The 18,155-nt window shown below is 40.4% G+C and overlaps 1 protein-coding gene across 9 annotated transcripts in view; it reads right to left on the bottom strand.

Moving 5' to 3' along the window:
* auts2a (activator of transcription and developmental regulator AUTS2 a) overlaps positions 1-18,155 on the bottom strand; it is a 1,190,979-nt gene that overhangs the window by 852,398 nt on the left and 320,426 nt on the right. For all 9 annotated transcript variants that reach the window (XM_072242935.1, XM_072242929.1, XM_072242934.1 and 6 more), the window contains exon 3: positions 6,822-7,031. In XM_072242935.1, coding sequence (XP_072099036.1) covers positions 6,822-7,031 — 210 coding nt within the window. The remainder of the gene's footprint in view (positions 1-6,821; positions 7,032-18,155) is intronic.

The raw sequence follows: 18,155 nt of genomic DNA, 5'->3' as shown, positions 1-18,155 counted from the left end.
GCCCGCGCAAGGCTTCATGGTCATTGTAGTTTCTCTGGGTAAACAACGTACAGTACTGTATTTGACTTCTACTCTGGTCCGTTGGCAATCCTACACCCCCCCACCCCCCCATCCCCGGTCGGCCGGTCCGCAAGAATATTGTCAATATGAAACCAGTCCACAGTGCAAAAAAGGTTGGGGACCCCTGATTTACGTCATTCCCTTTTTTCTTTCTTTTTGAATTGAATTGACTTTATCTTTTGTACACTAGTTATCCACCTTATTGGAGCAGTCTTTCATTAATTTTTATTATGGATTTATTGAGTATGCCCACAAGACAATGAATCTCAGGGTTGGATATGGTGACCTATATGTACTTTGATAATAAATTCAACTTTTTAACTTTTGAACTCTTACGTGAAGGCATTAGCATACTCTGCATAGTGAGGATGTCTCATAAGTATGTATTATAAAATGAAAGTCTTCAAGAATTGATCACATCATGACATTGCATTTATAGTTTGCCAGTAAGGGGTTCATTCAACGATGCTGAATGCTGAAACTGGACACTCTAATAGCTTCCCCTCTGGGTGATCCAGTTTGCTCCCATATCTCATAGGTTACTAGTTTAATTGTCCAGTGTGAATTACCCCCAGTGGGTAAATTTGTGGTGTAACCTGAGGGTAATTGTTACAAATGTGAGGAACATAAAATATGGTTGCTTGATGGATTTAATGGGTTGAAGGTCTGCTTTCATGCTGTATCTCTCTATAACTCCACAGACAGGCTGCAACACAGCAGAAGAGCCATCCAATGCTTCTCATAATGCCATCGCCCACCAAAACAACAGTTGCAACAGTAGACAGATGACTCAGGAGCCAAAGTGATATCTTAGGACAGCCACACAAGTCCATCGTTGGGATCATTGATGCATTGATTGCTGAGACCACAAAGGGAATTGTAACAGATTCCATAGTAGCAAACACTTTGCATCTTGAATCCACAGGACAAATGGAACGTTTGTTCCGCAATCACAGAATGTTCAGTTCTCTGGCTGCAGAACCTCACATTACATGGTGAGCTAATCTGGCCTGTCCAGTAGTTCCCTGAATTGCAGGGAGCCATGCCATATTTTATTGCGGCCGGCAGCACCTGTCACTTGTGGTTGTTCAGTCATATGAAAGGGAGCATGTGATAGCTGCTCCATTACCATGACAATACGACATGTCTTTTCTTCTTCATTGAAACAAGATTGCCTGCCATTGAGAAACCCCTCCCACACACATTTTCATGTTCAATTAACAGCTCACAGAAAGTTATTAATGAAAGCAGCTGCTAAAGAGTACCCTGAACCAATGGAGGACTGTAACCCAAGCTGTAAATAGCACGTTGTAAATTGCTTGTTACTGATGCTGTCAATGCGTGCTGGGAAAGCTCAGTCAGCTCCACTCTATTCCATCTGTTCACTCTGAATATTCCACTCCCCCCACCATCCAAACCCCCTGCTTTCCAACCTCCCTCACTGAACTGCCACAGTGATCGCTTGTCTAAGTTTTGGGGAAGACTGGGTAAACACTAATTAAATCCCAAACAATTAGAGAAGCTTCAGTTAGATGTCCATTTTACGTGCAGCCATTGACATTGCTTAGGGAGGAAGGAAGGCGTGCAAGTACAGCTTCTTGAAGTACCCCAGCTGTCACCTAGCCAAGTTCACCAGCAAACACGGGAGACACTGCATGTGTTACATAGTCTGTCACTGAGAACAAACAGTACCATATTTATCAATTCAAGAATGAGTGAAAAAGATACCAATTCAAGAAAATAAGAAGCAAAAGGAGGAGGGGGTTTCTCAGCTCTGCAAACCTGCCCTTCCATTCAATACATCCATGAGACATAAACTGCCCCAAGCCACAGTCATCAGCCTTTTTCTTCAAGGAGTAAGTCCTAATCAGTCAAGATTTGACAACTGTAGACAGGAAGTTTGAAACAAATTTAAAACAAAGCAAGCAGGGTAACGTTCTCCTTTCAAAAGTCACAGCACTAAATCCACACTGCATTCAACAAATATCAGCAATCTTTTGCTAACACCACAGAGATAACGAAAATGTTTTCTAAGCGTAATTGTTCATATTAATAGTGAAATACATGGGGAATTACTCAATGTCTGATTAAATGTTCCTTTTAAATGAAACATTGTCATTAGCAGGATGCCCATAATTGGCTTGTATTGTATTTATCCTGACTGGGAATGAAGCCAATTGCTCAGAGATTAACCTTCACCAAGCTACATTTCCTCTGCAATTTTCAAAGCACACACATGACCTTTATTGTAACATACGTGGAAATCAGTTTTCTCTGAAATTCTAGCTGTGATTTCAGAAATATTACAGAAATGCTCAGAATGATTTTCCCTTCGCTTTTTGCCATGTTGATCCCAAAAAAGTCCCTTATAAGAAGAGCAATTTAATGATGATGAAATGATCTTTATCAAGTGATGCAAAGACGAAGTGGGTATCTATAAAGAGATCGCTTATTCCCTTTGCAATTAATGGAAGCATCTCCTTAACAATTTTTACATCTCTTTAGGCAGTGTGACAATGCAAGGTCAATCTTGGATCAGCACTCAATGATAATGAGGTATTCACTAAAGTGAGACAACAGCTTTTTTGGTGAAAAAATAAGATATTTCAAAAGAAAATTAAACATTCAATGAGGCCCCACACTCGTTGATTTGCAGGGTGAAAGAGCATTTACAATTAACATTGTTATATTAATAATGGCGATATAAACTAATTTTTAATGTACCAAGTTTGATCTGTATCCACAGCTTTAACTGTAAAGTCAGCCAGTGAGATTCTGTTCTCACACCAGATAGACCACTACTCCTCAGCCTCTTAGGGATATTTTGTTGCTTTCTGCTGATGTCCAATAAAAACGGTCAATGCAACACATTGCATCGGTGAGGGTTTGTAGCCATATTAATTGTGCAAACCTTACAAAGTCTTTCTCAATGCTAAGTAACTGTCGGGAAAAGTCCTTAATACAAGCCTAAAAAATAATCACCTTGAAGTCAGACCCTTTGTGCATTTTTCTTTGGGTGAGATTGCTCTCGCAAACATTTCCAAGTTGTTTTGTAATCGTTAGAAAACAGAGATGGACCCAAGTGCTTTTGTGCAAAATTCCTCTTTGTCAGGCCAGCACTCTTCTGGCTTTGGACATGTCAATTGCCAGTCCACCTTTACTGAACTAATTGCTACATTAAGGTTCAGCCTACAATGAGAACTTATTTGGCACAATAAGAAAACAGGAAACAACTTCCAGAGCAGGCTGACGAAAAGATGTGAGTTAAAGAATCCAGGTGCGATATTGATGTTTACACAGTTTCTGCCAGATTTAGTTTGCCATGCTCAGTTCCGCTGTACAAATATCACAGTTGTGCTCGTTAATAACAGTATTTCTACTCGATGCACCTACATGCAACATCGGCCAAGAGACGGACCAGCACTTAGATCACTGTTGATCAGGTTGCTGGACTGCATTAGGGGTGGCCACAGACACTTCTTCCCCTTCTCTGCTATTCCCTCACCTCCATGACAACTGTATCTACTCCTAATTTTGTAGGGACACAAGGAATTAAAGCACTTTAGTTTGTTATTTATGTGCGATTAATCTGTAAATTTTATCCTTACCTTCAGAAGTTATTATGTGTTATGTGTACTACTGTGCTTTACACCTTGGTTCAGGGAAACCTTACCGCGTTTCTATATATGTTATATACATATATATAGTTAAATGACAATAAACTTGACTTGACTTGAAATAGGTTCGTTAATGTCTAATGCCCCCACCACCACCACTTTCCCCTCAGAGGAGCAAGAACACAGCAGCTGTGAACTCTCCCCTCAGCTCCAAGTGGCACATGAATTGATGCGCAAAGCACCATAATGCCACCTTGAATGTATTATCTGCTCAATTTCACAAGCATTTTCCAGGAAACTGAATGGACATTAGCATCAAGCACACTAAAAGAGGATAAACTCCACTTTCTATTATATCGCATAATCATACATAGACAGTGTAATAGAATTACCCATAATTTTATTACTTAGCCAGTCTCTTCTAATAGGTAAAGGAATGCTTTCATTTTTATTTTTAGTTAGAGATACAACACGGTAACAGACTCTTTTTGCCCAACAGGCCCACATCGTCCAATTACACCCATGTGACCAATTAAGCAACTAAACCATACGCCTGGGAACCTCTTGTAATTGTCAACATGTGGTTTCCAATTGACAGGTTCAGGCAAGTAAATTGACTGGATGAAAGAATTCCCTGATTAAAAATGTATCATTTTGTTTTGGATCAAAGCATTACAGCAATCTTCAAAGGTTTAAATAATCATAATTAATTGCATTAATTAACTTGAATATGGCACTAGCAGCAATACTTGCTGGTATAATGGGTGCAAATTATACTTCCGGTTGAAACAAGTAAACACTCCCCAATTAAAAGAGACATCATCTACAATGAAATATGAACCTTTTAAAAAAACTACTTCAGGACTTGGTCCAGTTTTCTTCTGCTAGGAATGTACTTGATCTATGTCAACACTTCACTCTACTCTGTTACTTCAATTTTCACCCTTGCTGGCTCGTTTATTCAGCATCGTCTCAGCTCTTACTTGTATCAAGCCTCTCTCATTCTCTCTCTCTCTCTGTATGACCTGGTTTCTGTGCAGTTCAAACACATAACTTGAGCTCCATTAATTCAGTCTTCCATCTTTATTGAACAGAGTTCAAGTTAACAAGTATCTATTTCTGTATATCCATTACCTTCAAGTTGCAACTGCCTGCCCGTCTTCTGAGCCACAGACTAAATAATATTGCAAAGTGTGTGCTTGAAATGAATAGTAATAAGCTGAGATTTGTGGAATAGAAATGTCAGTTGCCATTCTGGAAGTAATAATCTATCACGAGGGTAATGAACACAATGACAATGAATCACAATATTAGTACCTTGGGACTCTTATGTTCAAACCACTGAAAAATTTAGCCAAAATCACACCATGGAGCAAATAAATCAGAAGGAAATATTAAGAAAAAGAACTGAGGCATTATCAGTTCCATGACAGACAACAGATCTATTATTGTGCTTCTCAGCAAAGTGCTGCAAGGATTTCTGCTCATCAAATTTACAATGTCCACTTGGAGCTGTCTCCACCACCAGAAATAGTCACTCCCCAGCACCAGTGCATCATGGTTACAGTAAGCGGCATCTAGAAAAGACACTGCAATTACTAACCACACAGATAAGAACTGCAAGCCTATAGGAACATCACCACCTGGAGGTTCCAAATGATACACCACATTGACAGAAACACATATCACCAGTGGCTGGTGTAAATCCTGCAATTCCCTACTTACACTATTGTGGGCACCTGTTACCAGAAAGTCTGCAATAGTTCTTGAACTTTCTTTTTCTTCAGTCCTTTACCTTTTCCACTCATCATCTCCCAGCTTCTCGCTTCATTCCCACTCCCCCACCCACCCTCCTTCTCCCTCACCAAGCTTCACCTGTCACATTCCAGTTTGTACTTATCCTCTCTCTCCACTTTCTTATTCTGGCTTCTTCCCCAGTCTTGATGAAGGGTCTTGGCCTGAAATGCCAACTCTTTATTCCTTTCCACAGATGCTGCCTGACCTGCTGAGTTCCTTCAGCATGTTGTGTGTGTTACTGTCGAAACACCTGCACCTTTATTACCTATGGTCATTTTAACAATGGAACACTTACCTCATTCATCTGTGTTACCTTTGCCTTTAGACCACTTCTGGTGTGATTATTTCTACAGTAGAAAATCAGTGCTGCCCATCACTGATGTGATTATTCCCAGTAAATATCACCGAAGAGAACTGATGCAATGGATCAACATAGTGACTCACTATTATTTACTCAAGTGGAATTAGGCCGATAACATCCACAAATGGTAAATACACTGAGAGAAAGCTGATCTGATTTACTCTGTGAGAAGGGGCTCTCTGAATTTTCTCAAACCACCACACTTCCTGAATCTCCACTCACACTGCAGGTTGATTGTTTGTATTGGCCACTAACCATGTGCTGTTAAACAGTTCTCATTCTAATCCATGAGGTTGTAACATTGTACTGAAAGCAAGCCTGCTTTGGAATATCACAGGACTTGAACTAAAAGTCTGAAGTGGAGAAACTGTAACCATGAGTGCAAGTAAACTTAAATTTTCATCACTCAAACATTTTCCTGAAGTTGCGTTTTTGGGTAAATCCAGTCAACCATTTAGGGCCAGAGTTATTCTGGCCATTAGCCCTGTCACTCCAATAATTCCCCAAATTTAAGCAGTCAAATAAAATTAACATTATCAATGTTGTGAATAACCAGCCACATACACCAGTACCAAAGGAATACTCAACTGGAAGCCTCCCTTCAGACATTGGTGATTTGCTTGAAAACTGGGGCATTAATACAAACATCACATTCCAATGAAGTTGTCACAGTATTCACAGCAGAGTAACATCTTCATCTTGCACAGTTGCCAATCCTACAACTCCAAACTTGAGAACTCTGAATTATTCACAGTAAACATTGTGTTTGCATCGTGCTCTGAGAAAAGACTATCAATTATGTAAGCTAAAGAAAGACTAAGTTCATAAGACATAAAAGCGAGGCCTGAAAACAATTGAGTACTCACCAATTACTTTTATAGTTTGATTTTAGAGAATTATTGCACAATAATTGGGCCATATCAGAAATGTAGTAGAACATATAATGGGGTGAACTTTCACTTATGGAGAGTCTCATATCGTCCTACCTGTCTGTGCCTCTTCTGAAAGCGCTTCTGCTTTCCATGACCATGACTCAAGGTGTGGTTATTTTCCCTGTCAGAGCTTCCATGGCGGTAGCTATGCCTGTTCTTGTTGGCATGGAAACTTAAGCCGTTTTGCAGTTCGTTGCGTTTTTTCTTTGCAAGGGGATTCTGAAGCTTCTCCAAGCGCTCGTGGGGTTTTAATGCAATGTCTTTCTGCAATTAAAAAAAGGCATTCTATACATCAAATTGTTTATTACCATCATATCAATACTTTCTATTTTATTCACCCAGTATTTCATAACTATTAAGCATGCAGAAAACAATATAGTTGAATTGCAAAGATTGTATTCTTATGAAAGATCATTCAAGTGGACAAAGTACTGTTCAAATTTGCAAATCAGTAACTAATTATATAAAGTTAGTCTTGTGGTATAAAATTATCAATAAATGCTCAAAGTTCAAAGTAAATTTATTATCAAAGTACATATATGTTATCACACACAGCTCTGAGATTCAGTTCCTTGCAGGCATACTCAGTAAATTCAAGAACTGTAACAGAACCAATGAAAGACTGCACCCAACAGGGTGGACAAACAACCAATATGCAAAAGACAACAAACTGCAAATACAAAAGAGAAAAAAAGAAATAATAAGTAGATAAATAAAGAAGCATTAAATATCGAGAACATGAGATGAAGAGTACATTAGAGTGAGGTCATTGGTTGTGGAACAGTTCAGTAATGGGGCGAGCAAAGCTGAATAAGGTTATCCGCACCGGTTCAAGATCCTGATGGGTGAGGGGTAGTAGCTTGACCCTGGTGGTATGAGTCCTGAGTCTCGTCTACCTTCTTCCTGATGGCAGCAGCGAGAAGAGAACATGACCTGGGTAGTGAAGGTCCCTTATGATGACGTTGGTGTGCTTAGTGATGGGGAGGGTTTTGCCCATGATAGACTGAGCCGTATTCAATGCTTTTTGTAAGATTTTCTGTTCAAGGGCATTGGCGTTTCCATACCAACCTGTGATGCAGCTAGTTAATATACTCTCCACCACACATCGATAGAAGATTGTCAAAGTATTAGAAGTCATGGCAAATCTTTGCGAACTTCTAATAAAGTAGAGGTGCTGCCATGCTTTCTTCGTATATGCACTTACTGTATGTGCTGGGCCCAGGATAGGTCCTTTGAAATGATAGCACTGAAAAATTACAGTTGCTGACCCCCACCATCTTTGATCCCTCAATGAGGACTGGCACATGGACCTCTTGTTTCCTCGTCCTGAAGTCAATAATTAGCTCTTTGGTCTTGCTGACATCCAGTGAGATTGTTGTTGTGGCACCATTCAGCCAGATTTTCAATCTCCCTCCTATATGCTGATTTGTCACCTCCTTTGATTTGGCCAATGATAGAGGTGACATCAGCAAACTTAAATATGGCATTGGAACTGTGCTTAGCCACACAGTCATAGGTGTAAAGCGATTAGAGCAGGGGGCTAAGCGCACAGCCTTGTGGTGCACCTCTACTAATACAGACTGTGAAAGAGATGCTTTCAATCCAAATTGACTGGGGTCTGCAAGTGAGGAAATTGAGGATCCAATTGCACAAGAAGGTATTGAGGCCAAGGTCTTGGAGCTTATTGATCAGTTTTGAGGGAATGATAGTATTGAACGCCAAGCTGTAGTTGTTAAAGGGCATCCTGATATTCTTTGCTGTCCATAAGTTCCAAATGCCTACTAATGCACATTATAGAATAATGTTAAAAGACCAACAGAGAACGACACTCATAATTAGAGTGGTAACATCAAGTATTTAACAAGAGTTGTTGCTTTTGGAATTGACAATTTTTTTTCCTTAAATCAACCAAATTCAAAGCTTTTAAGTCAGTATTTGGCTCAGATAATTTTAGTTCTTGCTTTTTTTTTAAAGTAGCTTACTTCATTCCAGAAAATGTTTATGTTTGCAGTAATGAGATCTAAGTTCACAGATTTATCAGTTTGCAAATTATTTAATTGTCCAAAATATCTATCTACTTGTTAAAATGAGTTCTAATATCCTTGTAAAAATGTTACAGAAATGCAGTTTTGTTAATTTGTCTAATATACTGATTGGGTTATGAGAGCAATTAAATACCAGTGAAATTATTAACATCAGGCAAGTGTCACAAAAGATAATTTCTCAGACATATATGGCTCAATCAGAATTCTTTGTGAGGTAAACCTAATAGTCTCCCTAGTATTGTTCTAGAGGGGCTGGGTAGCCTTGTTTATATTATTATGATTCTACTGATACAGATTTGTTAAATAGGGATTTCATCCAGTGAGGACCCAAGAAACTGAGAGGAAAAAAAAATAACCTAAGCTCAAATAAATAAATTGAGAACTTGAATCCTGGATACTGATTATTTTGCCCTCAGAAGTCTTTGTTCAGGAGTTACTGATGACAAGTTACATGGTGCCGAGAAGGATGCATCTTTCTGTACTTTTCCAATTTCCTCCCGTGGGCACTTCCATGGTGGCATGCCAGTGAATGAGAACTCTACCCCAACTACTATATAAGACCTTGGCCAAGAAGGGGCGGCACGGTGGCATGGTGGTTACTGTGACAGTGACCCTGGTTCAATTCTCACCATTGTCCGTAAGGAGTTTGCACCTTCTCCTTGTGACCACATGGCTTCCCTCTGGGTGCTCCAGCTTCCTCCCACATTCCAAATATTTCTGGATTAGTGGGCTAATTTGTCACGTGGGTGTATTAAGGCAGCAGGAGCTCCAGAAGAGCCTGTTATTGTGTTGTATCCCTAAATAAACACAAGTATCAATAAAAGAGAAAGGCCCGAGAAGTCACAGGTTGGGATTCATTGCTTGAAGTGCTATTGTCAAGAACGGGATTGACAACTGGGAGGAAATTAATAACCGGGGCTGCAGGAGAAGAGCTGAGGAATAGGAGTGCTTGGGCCACTTTTGTGGAGAGCCATCACAGGCTTAATGATCTGAATGACTTCCTTCTTGCAACCCAGTGATCTAAAGACTTTTGCAGTACACATCACAGCTTGGTAGGCAACTGCTCTGCCCAAAGGCTGCAAGAAACTACAGAAACTTGTGGACATAGCTCACCACATCACAGAAATCAGCCTCCCCTACATGGACTCTGTCTAAACTTCTTGCTGCCTCGGTAAAGCACCAGCACTATCAATCAAAGACCCACGCACCCCAGATATTGTTTCTTCTCCCCGTCCCATGGGATTGGAAATGCAAAAGCTTGAAAATCATACCACTAGGCACAAGGGCAGCTTCTGTCCTGTTGTTACAAGGACATTGAACTGTCCCCTAATACAATAAGATGCACTCTTGACCTCACAATCTACTTCATTATTGCCTTGCACCTTATTGACCGCCTGCACTGTTCAGCAGATCACGGAGCATCTATAGAGGGAAATGGACAGTCAACATTTCGGATAAGATCCTTCAACTGGACCGGAAAGACAGATGGGACAAAGGTGGAGGAAAAGAGAGGTGATAGATGAATCCAGGTGAGAGGGATGATAGGCTGATGAAGGAGGGAGGCGAGTGAGAAGAATGTCAGAAGTTGTGAGATAATAGCTGGAAGTGCAGAACAGCAAAGAAGATGGAATCTTATAGGAGCAGAACATGGACATAAAATTATAATATTTAAATCAAGTTTGGACAGTACTTAAGATAGGACAGGCAGAGAAGTATACAGCCAAATACAGGCAAATGGGAGTGACATAAGCACAGTGGTCAGTTGGGACAAAGTGGACGTGAGGGCCCTGTATCTGTGCTGGATGATTCAATGTTTATGGTTCCAAGTGCAACCACAGGTCACAAACAACCTAAGTTTTCCAGGCAGACCAGATCCCATGAACTGTAATTACAGAAAGGCCCCAAATTTGCAAAGTTATTTTTGTCTCCCACAAAGCATATTATTGTGAGCCGTCTCGAAAAGATTGCTCTGTCAATGAAAGATTGAGTGCAGAGGCTGTGTTATATGGATGCACACCCACCGGGAGCTAGACTGAAATTGTCCAGACACATTTCCCTTCAGGCTCTGTACAACTGGCAGAAATGCAAGAGGATTTAACGCCAAAATCCCTTTGGGATGGATTTAGTCTTGGCCCCAAAGGGGAGAGAAACCACTCCTTCAGTCTCCGAGTGCTTGCTATTTTCAGTATGCGTTCAATAACACCAAAGTAGCACAAAACCAATGGCTTTTTTTTCCATAGGAGCACTGAAGTGTGAAGACATTGGTCCCAGTGCACAAAAAACATCTGTCACGGTGAAACTCAATAAAAATCACGTGGCACATCAAGAGACAAAAAAAAAGAGTTCTGTGCCAGGCACATGCAGTTATGCTAACAACATAACCTTTTGTGCCCTCAGCGATGTATTCCAGTGGGAACCACTGTGGGTTAAGGAGTTCAAAGAACAATGCTCTTTTTATTTGGCACGCACGTGCTAGGTTTTAAAAGCCTTGTATCATTCTATCAACAGCTGTTTGGGGTGAAACAGCAGGTATTACAACATATACATTGCAGAATGTGCATTTTAATTGTGTCTACCACTTCCTCGGGACAGCCAAAGAGCTTCAGCAGTACACTTTTGGGCATAACCACTGTTAAGGTTGGAGTGAAAAATTCTTACAGACAACAAACCAGGATATAAAAAGCAATACTTTTAAATTAGCCTTTCAATCAAACCCTTACCAGGTACAAAAAAAATGATATATGCAGTGGAGATTTTGGAAGAATCTAAAATTTCATAAACAAACTGCTTAAAAATTTAAATAAAAATACTTGACTCCTTAAAATAATCTGAGGGAAATAAAATCCAAACATAGCAAGTTTGTATTTTAAGGAACAGAGATGGTTGCTGAGCAGTAATTAATGGTTTGATCAACCAGCAAAGAATCGTCCAAATAAAATCAGAAAATGCTGGAAATAATGAGCAGGTCAGGGCCACGTCTGTGGGTAGAGAAACAGAGTTAATGAAGGGTTTTCAATTTCTCAATTTCAAACATTAACTCTCCTTTTCTTCCCACAGATGCAGCCTGACCTGCTGAGTGTTTCCAGCAGGATTTTTTAAAAATTTTTATATTTCCAGCAACTGCAGTTTATTTTTATTTTCAAGAGCTGTGTATATTTCATGAAGGGAAGTATACAGAACAAGAGAAGACTACAGATAAATATGAATATTTTGGATACAAGATAATTTACTTTATAAGGTTAGCTTAATTTGTCACATGAACATTGACTCGTAGTGAAATGTGTCATTTGCATTAAATCAAATTCATGAGAATTGTACTGGGTGACGCCAGGCTTCCAGACCCATCATACTCACTAGCTCTCTAACCTCACATTCTTTGGAATTTGGGAGGAAACCGGAGCATCCAGAGGAAACCCATAGGATCGTGGGGAGTATGTACAAACTCTTTGTAGACAGTAGTGAGAATTGAAGCCCAAAGTTACAGGTGACTGCAAACTGCTGTGCCAACCGCTACACTACCATGCCACGCCATATACAACATCAAGCATGAATGTAGTGCGAGGAAGGGCCTCTTTCTGTGCTGTATGACTCTATGACTAGTTACAAAATAAAAATTACTTTTTATTATATGCATGGTGCATATTGTCTTGTTTATTCTTTATTGTAATGCCTGCATTGTTTTGTGTACTTTATGCAGTCCTGGGTAGGTCTGTAGTCTAGTGTAGTTTTGTGTTGTTTTTTTTAAGTAGTTCAGTGTAATTTTTGTATTGTTTCACCCAGCACCATGGTCCTGAAAAACGCTGTCTCGTTTTTACCGTGTACTGTACCAGCAGTTATGGTCGAAATGACAATAAAAGTGACTTGACTTGACTTGATTTTAAGGGAAAAATGGCCATGCTGGTGTGTGAGGGAGTGAGTGTGTGTGAGTGAGTGAGTGAGTGAGAGAGAGAGAGAGAAGAGAGAAGAAGAGAAGAGTGAGTGTGTGTATGTGTGTGTATGTATGTATTATGCTGGTTGAGAGATAAATGTGTTCTAGAATTCCAGGTGAATGCCTCAATTCTTCAAGCATCTCCAGGAAATCACTTACATCCGTCTGACTCAGTAGATGGAGCCTTGGTTCATAAACAAATCCAAAACATCACACCTTTGACAGAGCACCTCTCCTTAAGGACAGCACTGGTAATATCATCTTAGATCACATGCTCATATTGTGAAGTGGGACTTAATTTCATGGCCTCCTGTCACTCGTAACAGCCTGTACATAAATATTTCATAACAATATTTTCAAGGGATTTTACTTTCATACCATGTGCTCAGAGTTGATCAACGTGAAACGATCAGTCTAATGCAAGAGAATAATGCATCAGATTTCCTTTAATTTAGATTACAGCAAGAGAATAGATGGGAAATGATAAGTAGAATGCTGAAGACATATTACCACACTGAATGATTTCCTAAACTCTATTTTCTTAAAAGAAGCTTTACGCTTTAAGATCAATGTCATCATAAATACAAGCACCTTGTCTGAAATAGAGTGAGAGTTAATTTTAAACCCCCACTCCACTTTACCAGAAGCCAGGAATTCCAAGAATCTTGGCCACCACCCTTCTTAGTGGAATCACTCTACAAGGTTCTGTTCACATCATTAAGTGCATGGCTGCAGTTTTAATCTGAAATTTTAACTACCTCACTACTGGATTACAATTGTTATAATCTGGATTAAAGAACAGTAGGTGTCTAAAATATAACAAGTTATTACTTCTATAATTTTTCCTTTGAGCCAAGAGTCCTCCAAGAATAGAAATCTTTGACCCTCTATCTCATTCCTAAGCAATATTTCCCTTCCAACCCACTAACACTTTGCAGAGGGTCCTTCTGCTGGGTCATCGACAGTGGCCTCTTCTATACCAATTTTTCACTACCACGGCCTGTCACATTTCATCTGGGATGCCAGCAAGCATGGCACCACTGAAAGTCAGCTCTTAATCTCTGCTGAGTCTCCTCATACTACAGAGACAAGCTAGTAAGCTTGCTTCTGCTGGGAATGGGAGAGAAAAAAACAACCATGTAATATAAGGCCTGCCATATCACAATAACAGAAAGGCCAGGCAGATTTATCTCGCATCTCAAATTCAAAGAAAGCTTATCAAGTATATTTTTCATAAGGCCAGTCATTCTGAATTGAGTGCAGCAGCCCAATAGTCCATTTTATTACATAGATTTTTCCATTACATTTGCTTTGTGAGCTCAACTGATCCATCAGCAATTCCCCTGGGCCTTTGTGGAACAAGATGCCCATTCTACAAATAGGCAGCATTAAAAGAGAGAACATGGTCCTATAAAGTAAATATTCTTATTAAATACCAAGACAGGCTACTTGAGGGAGAGATTTTTTCAGTTTTCTACAATACTTGAAATTATGGCAATCTGTTTGTTGGTGCTTTGTTACCCACCTAACCAAAACAAAATAGTAGAATTTTTTTAATATAAATCACACTTCAACAGCAAGGTCAAGTCAGCTCAATTATAAAATCAATTACAACTCTGTGAATCTCATGTTTTAGAATTCACTCAACACTTCCACTATTTCCAAAAAGCCTATATGATTCCAACTGCTATTTATTTTAAACTGTCAAATATCTTCATGTTTCACAATTATTAGCAATGCAGAAAATGCCACCATTTCTGATATTATTTCCATCTATCAAGAAATTTCAGTTTGGGAGTATTCACTGTTTCCTTTTGAAGGGATATTCGTGGTAGCTTAATTAATAAGTGCACTGTCATTTACTGCTCATGATCCAAAGCAAAACCAACACCTCTTCAACCTGCCTAAAAATTAGAATATCATGCTGTTAGTAATTCCTCCTCTTGTTTTAATTAATGTCAATTTATTCAATACCTTCAACAAGTGGTCAAGGTGGCAATAACCATAATCCACTCGCAAGCTATTGCATTCAAGACTTTAAACAGCATAATAAAACCAAAAAGGAAAAAGAAAAAATCCTTTACATAGACAATAGTTGAAGAAAACAATATAACTGCAGGGATGCTAGATAGGAAACACAGGAAAAGAAGGATATGCTGTGAATATTCCATCAGTAGAATTGGAGAAGACTCATAGAACTAATTGGGTCAAAATGGTGCTCGGTCATAATTAACATCAAATTAAAATGTTACATTCCCTCAACTTAAAGGAAACCTTTTAACCCTTTCTGCCCCCCACTTTTCCTTCACTACATCGATGACTGCATTGGCTCTGCTTCCTGCACGCATACTGAGCTCGTTAACTTCATTAACTTTGCCTCCAACTTTCACCCTGCCCTCAAGTTTACCTGGTCCATTTCCGACACCTCCCTCCCCTTTCTAAATCTTTCTGTCTCTGTCTCTGGAGGCAGCTTATCTACTGATGTCTACTATAAGCCTACTGATTCCCACAGCTATCTGGATTATTCCTTTTCTCACCCTGTCTCTTGCAAAAATGTCATCCCCTTCTTGCAATTCCTCCGTCTCCGCCGCATCTGCTCTCAGGATGAGGCTTTTCATTCCAGGACGAGGGAGATGTCCTCCTTTTTCAAAGAAAGGGGCTTCCCTTCCTCCACCATCAACTCTGCTCTCAAACGCATCTCCCCCATTTCACACACATCTACTCTCACTCCAACCTCCCACCACCCCACTAGGAATAGAGTTTTCCTGGTCCTCACCTACCACCCTACCAGCCTCCAGGTCCAACATATTATTCTCCGTAACTTCCGCCACCTCCAACGGGATCCCACCACTAAGCACATCTTTCCCTCCCCCGTCTCTCTGCTTTCCGCAGGGATCGCTCCCTACGTGACTCACTTGTCCATTTGTCCCCCCCATCCTTCCCCACCGATCTCCCTCCCGGCGCTTACCTTTGTAAGCGGAACAAGTGCTACACATGCCCTCACACTTCCTCCCTCACCACTATTCAGGGCCCCAGACAATCCTTCCAGGTGAGGCGACACTTCACCTGTGAGTCGGCTGGGGTGATATACTGTGTCCGGTGCTCCTGATGCAGCCTTCTATATATTGGCGCGACCCGACGCAGACTGGGAGACCGTTTCACTGAACATCTATGCTCTGTCCGCCAGGAAAAGCAGGATCTCCCTGTGGCCACACATTTTAATTCCACGTCCCATTCCCATTCTGATATGTCTATCCACGGCCTCCTCTACTGTCAAGATGAAGTCACACTCAGGTTGGAGGAACAACACCGTATATTCCGTCCGGGTAGCCTCCAACCTGATAGCATGAATATTGACTTCTCAAACTTCCACTAATGCCCCACCTCCCCCTCATACCCCATCTGGTATTTATTTATTTATAGACACACATTCTTTTTCTCGCTCTTCTTTTTCTCCCTCTGTCCCCTCTCACTATACCCCTTGCCCATCCTCTGGGCTTCCCCCCTCCCCCTTTTCTTTCTCCACAGGCCTCCTGTCCTATGATCCTCTTATATCCCTTTTGCCAATCAACATCCAGCTCTTGGCTCCATCCCTCCCCCTCCTGTCTTCACCTATCATTTCAGATCTCCCCTTCCCCCTCCCACTTTCAAATCTCTTACTAGCTCTTCTTTCAGTTAGTCCTGACAAGGGGTCTCAGCCCAAAACATCGACTGTACCTCTTCCTAGAGATGCTGCCTGGCCTGCTGCATTCACCAGCAACTTTTATGTGTGTTGCTTGAAATTCCAGCACCTGCAGATTTCCTCGTGTTAACCCTTTTGGGAACTATCAGGCAGATTTACCTCTCTTCATTAATTTGTTTCTCAAAAACTTTTAAGTTTTTGTGTTATAAATCCGAACTAATAAGGTCAGCATAAATAAAAGCTTATTGAAAAACTGTACCTACACTGACAGAGGGATTAATATTCTGAAGCTGATATTCCAAAACATCAAGTATGACTTTTAAGCCTTTCATACTATTAAGCATCACCAAAAGTGATGTTTTTCAGCTTTTCATTTTGTTCCATCCCTCAAAAACTATAAAGCAACATCATATGTAGAACTGGAGCATCTACAGGCTTTTATGCACAGTTGACCCTTGCCACCAAAAGAACAGATGTTTGTATTTTAAACAAAGCAAAGTATCCCAAACTGTAATCAGGCTAGAAACAGCTGAACATAACCAGTTCAATTCCTGCACCAATGAGTGAAAAATACCTGACAGGAGTTAACTATTGTCTAGATTAGATCAGCATGATAAATAGCACTTAGGAAAACATTTCATGTGGAAAATTCTCTCAAGGTGTTTCAGAGGAGGATAACTCATGAAAATTTTGACTTGAAGCTGAAGAGAAAAGATTAAGACTGGTGTCCAAAAGGCTTGGTCAAAGGGGAAGGGATTTGGTGGAATGTATAACTGCTGGAGTGATTGAGGGGATAAACTCCGAAAAAAGAACTGGCCACAAATAGGTTGTACGTGTCTGTATACAAGCAGCAGAGTTTCAGATATTTTGGCTAACACACAAAGTTCTCTGCAGATGCTGGGGTCAAAGCAACATGTGCAACATACACAACAAGCTGGAGGAACTCAGCAGGTCGGGCAGCATCCGTGGAAATGAACAGTTAACATTTTGGGCTGAGACCCTTCGTTCCCAGCTGCCCGACCTGCTGAGTTCCTCCAGCGTGTTGTATGAGATATTTTGGCTTGCTGTGTATTAGCACCATTATTTCCAATGATTTCAAGACCACGGTGTACTTTGCTCAAGGACTCACCTTGAACTCAGCAAAATATGCCAATGCACTTCACAGGAATGCAAGCAATCAAAACTTCCTGTCAGGGAACAGGTGACCAAGCCTTATTTGTTTATTGAGATACAGCATAGAGTCGGCCCTTTGAGTCATGCCACCTAGCAACCCCCAATTTAAGCCTAATCACAGGGCAATTTACAACAGCCAATTAACCTACCAACCAGTATGTCTTTGGATTATGGACTAAAACCAAAGAACCCAGAGGAAACCCATGCAGTCACAGGAAGAACGAAAGAAATCCTTACAGGCAGTGGCAGGGACTGATTTTAAGTTGCGTCTTAAAGGAAGAAAGAAATATAAAGAGATTTGATTCTGATGAGAAATTAGAGTGACTTTTGAAAGCATAGGGATTGCAAATGCACCTCATATGGGGTTGAGGAAAGATGATTACATAAAAAGGAGAAACACAGATGTTCAGAAATAAACATGAGTACTTAAAAATCATAGCATTATTTCACTGAGGTAGATCAGTAAGGATGAGTGATGGGCACATAGGATGATGTTAGTTATAAGCACAATGACTTTTGGTGGAGTGCAGAATATGGGAGACGTGCAGAGCGTACTGGAG

This window comes from Mobula birostris, chromosome 25 (genome assembly GCF_030028105.1).
Source record: "Mobula birostris isolate sMobBir1 chromosome 25, sMobBir1.hap1, whole genome shotgun sequence".
Taxonomy (NCBI): domain Eukaryota; kingdom Metazoa; phylum Chordata; class Chondrichthyes; order Myliobatiformes; family Myliobatidae; genus Mobula; species Mobula birostris.
The sequence above is the reverse complement of the archived record's forward strand: the minus strand, read 5'-3'. Positions and strand labels throughout refer to the sequence as shown.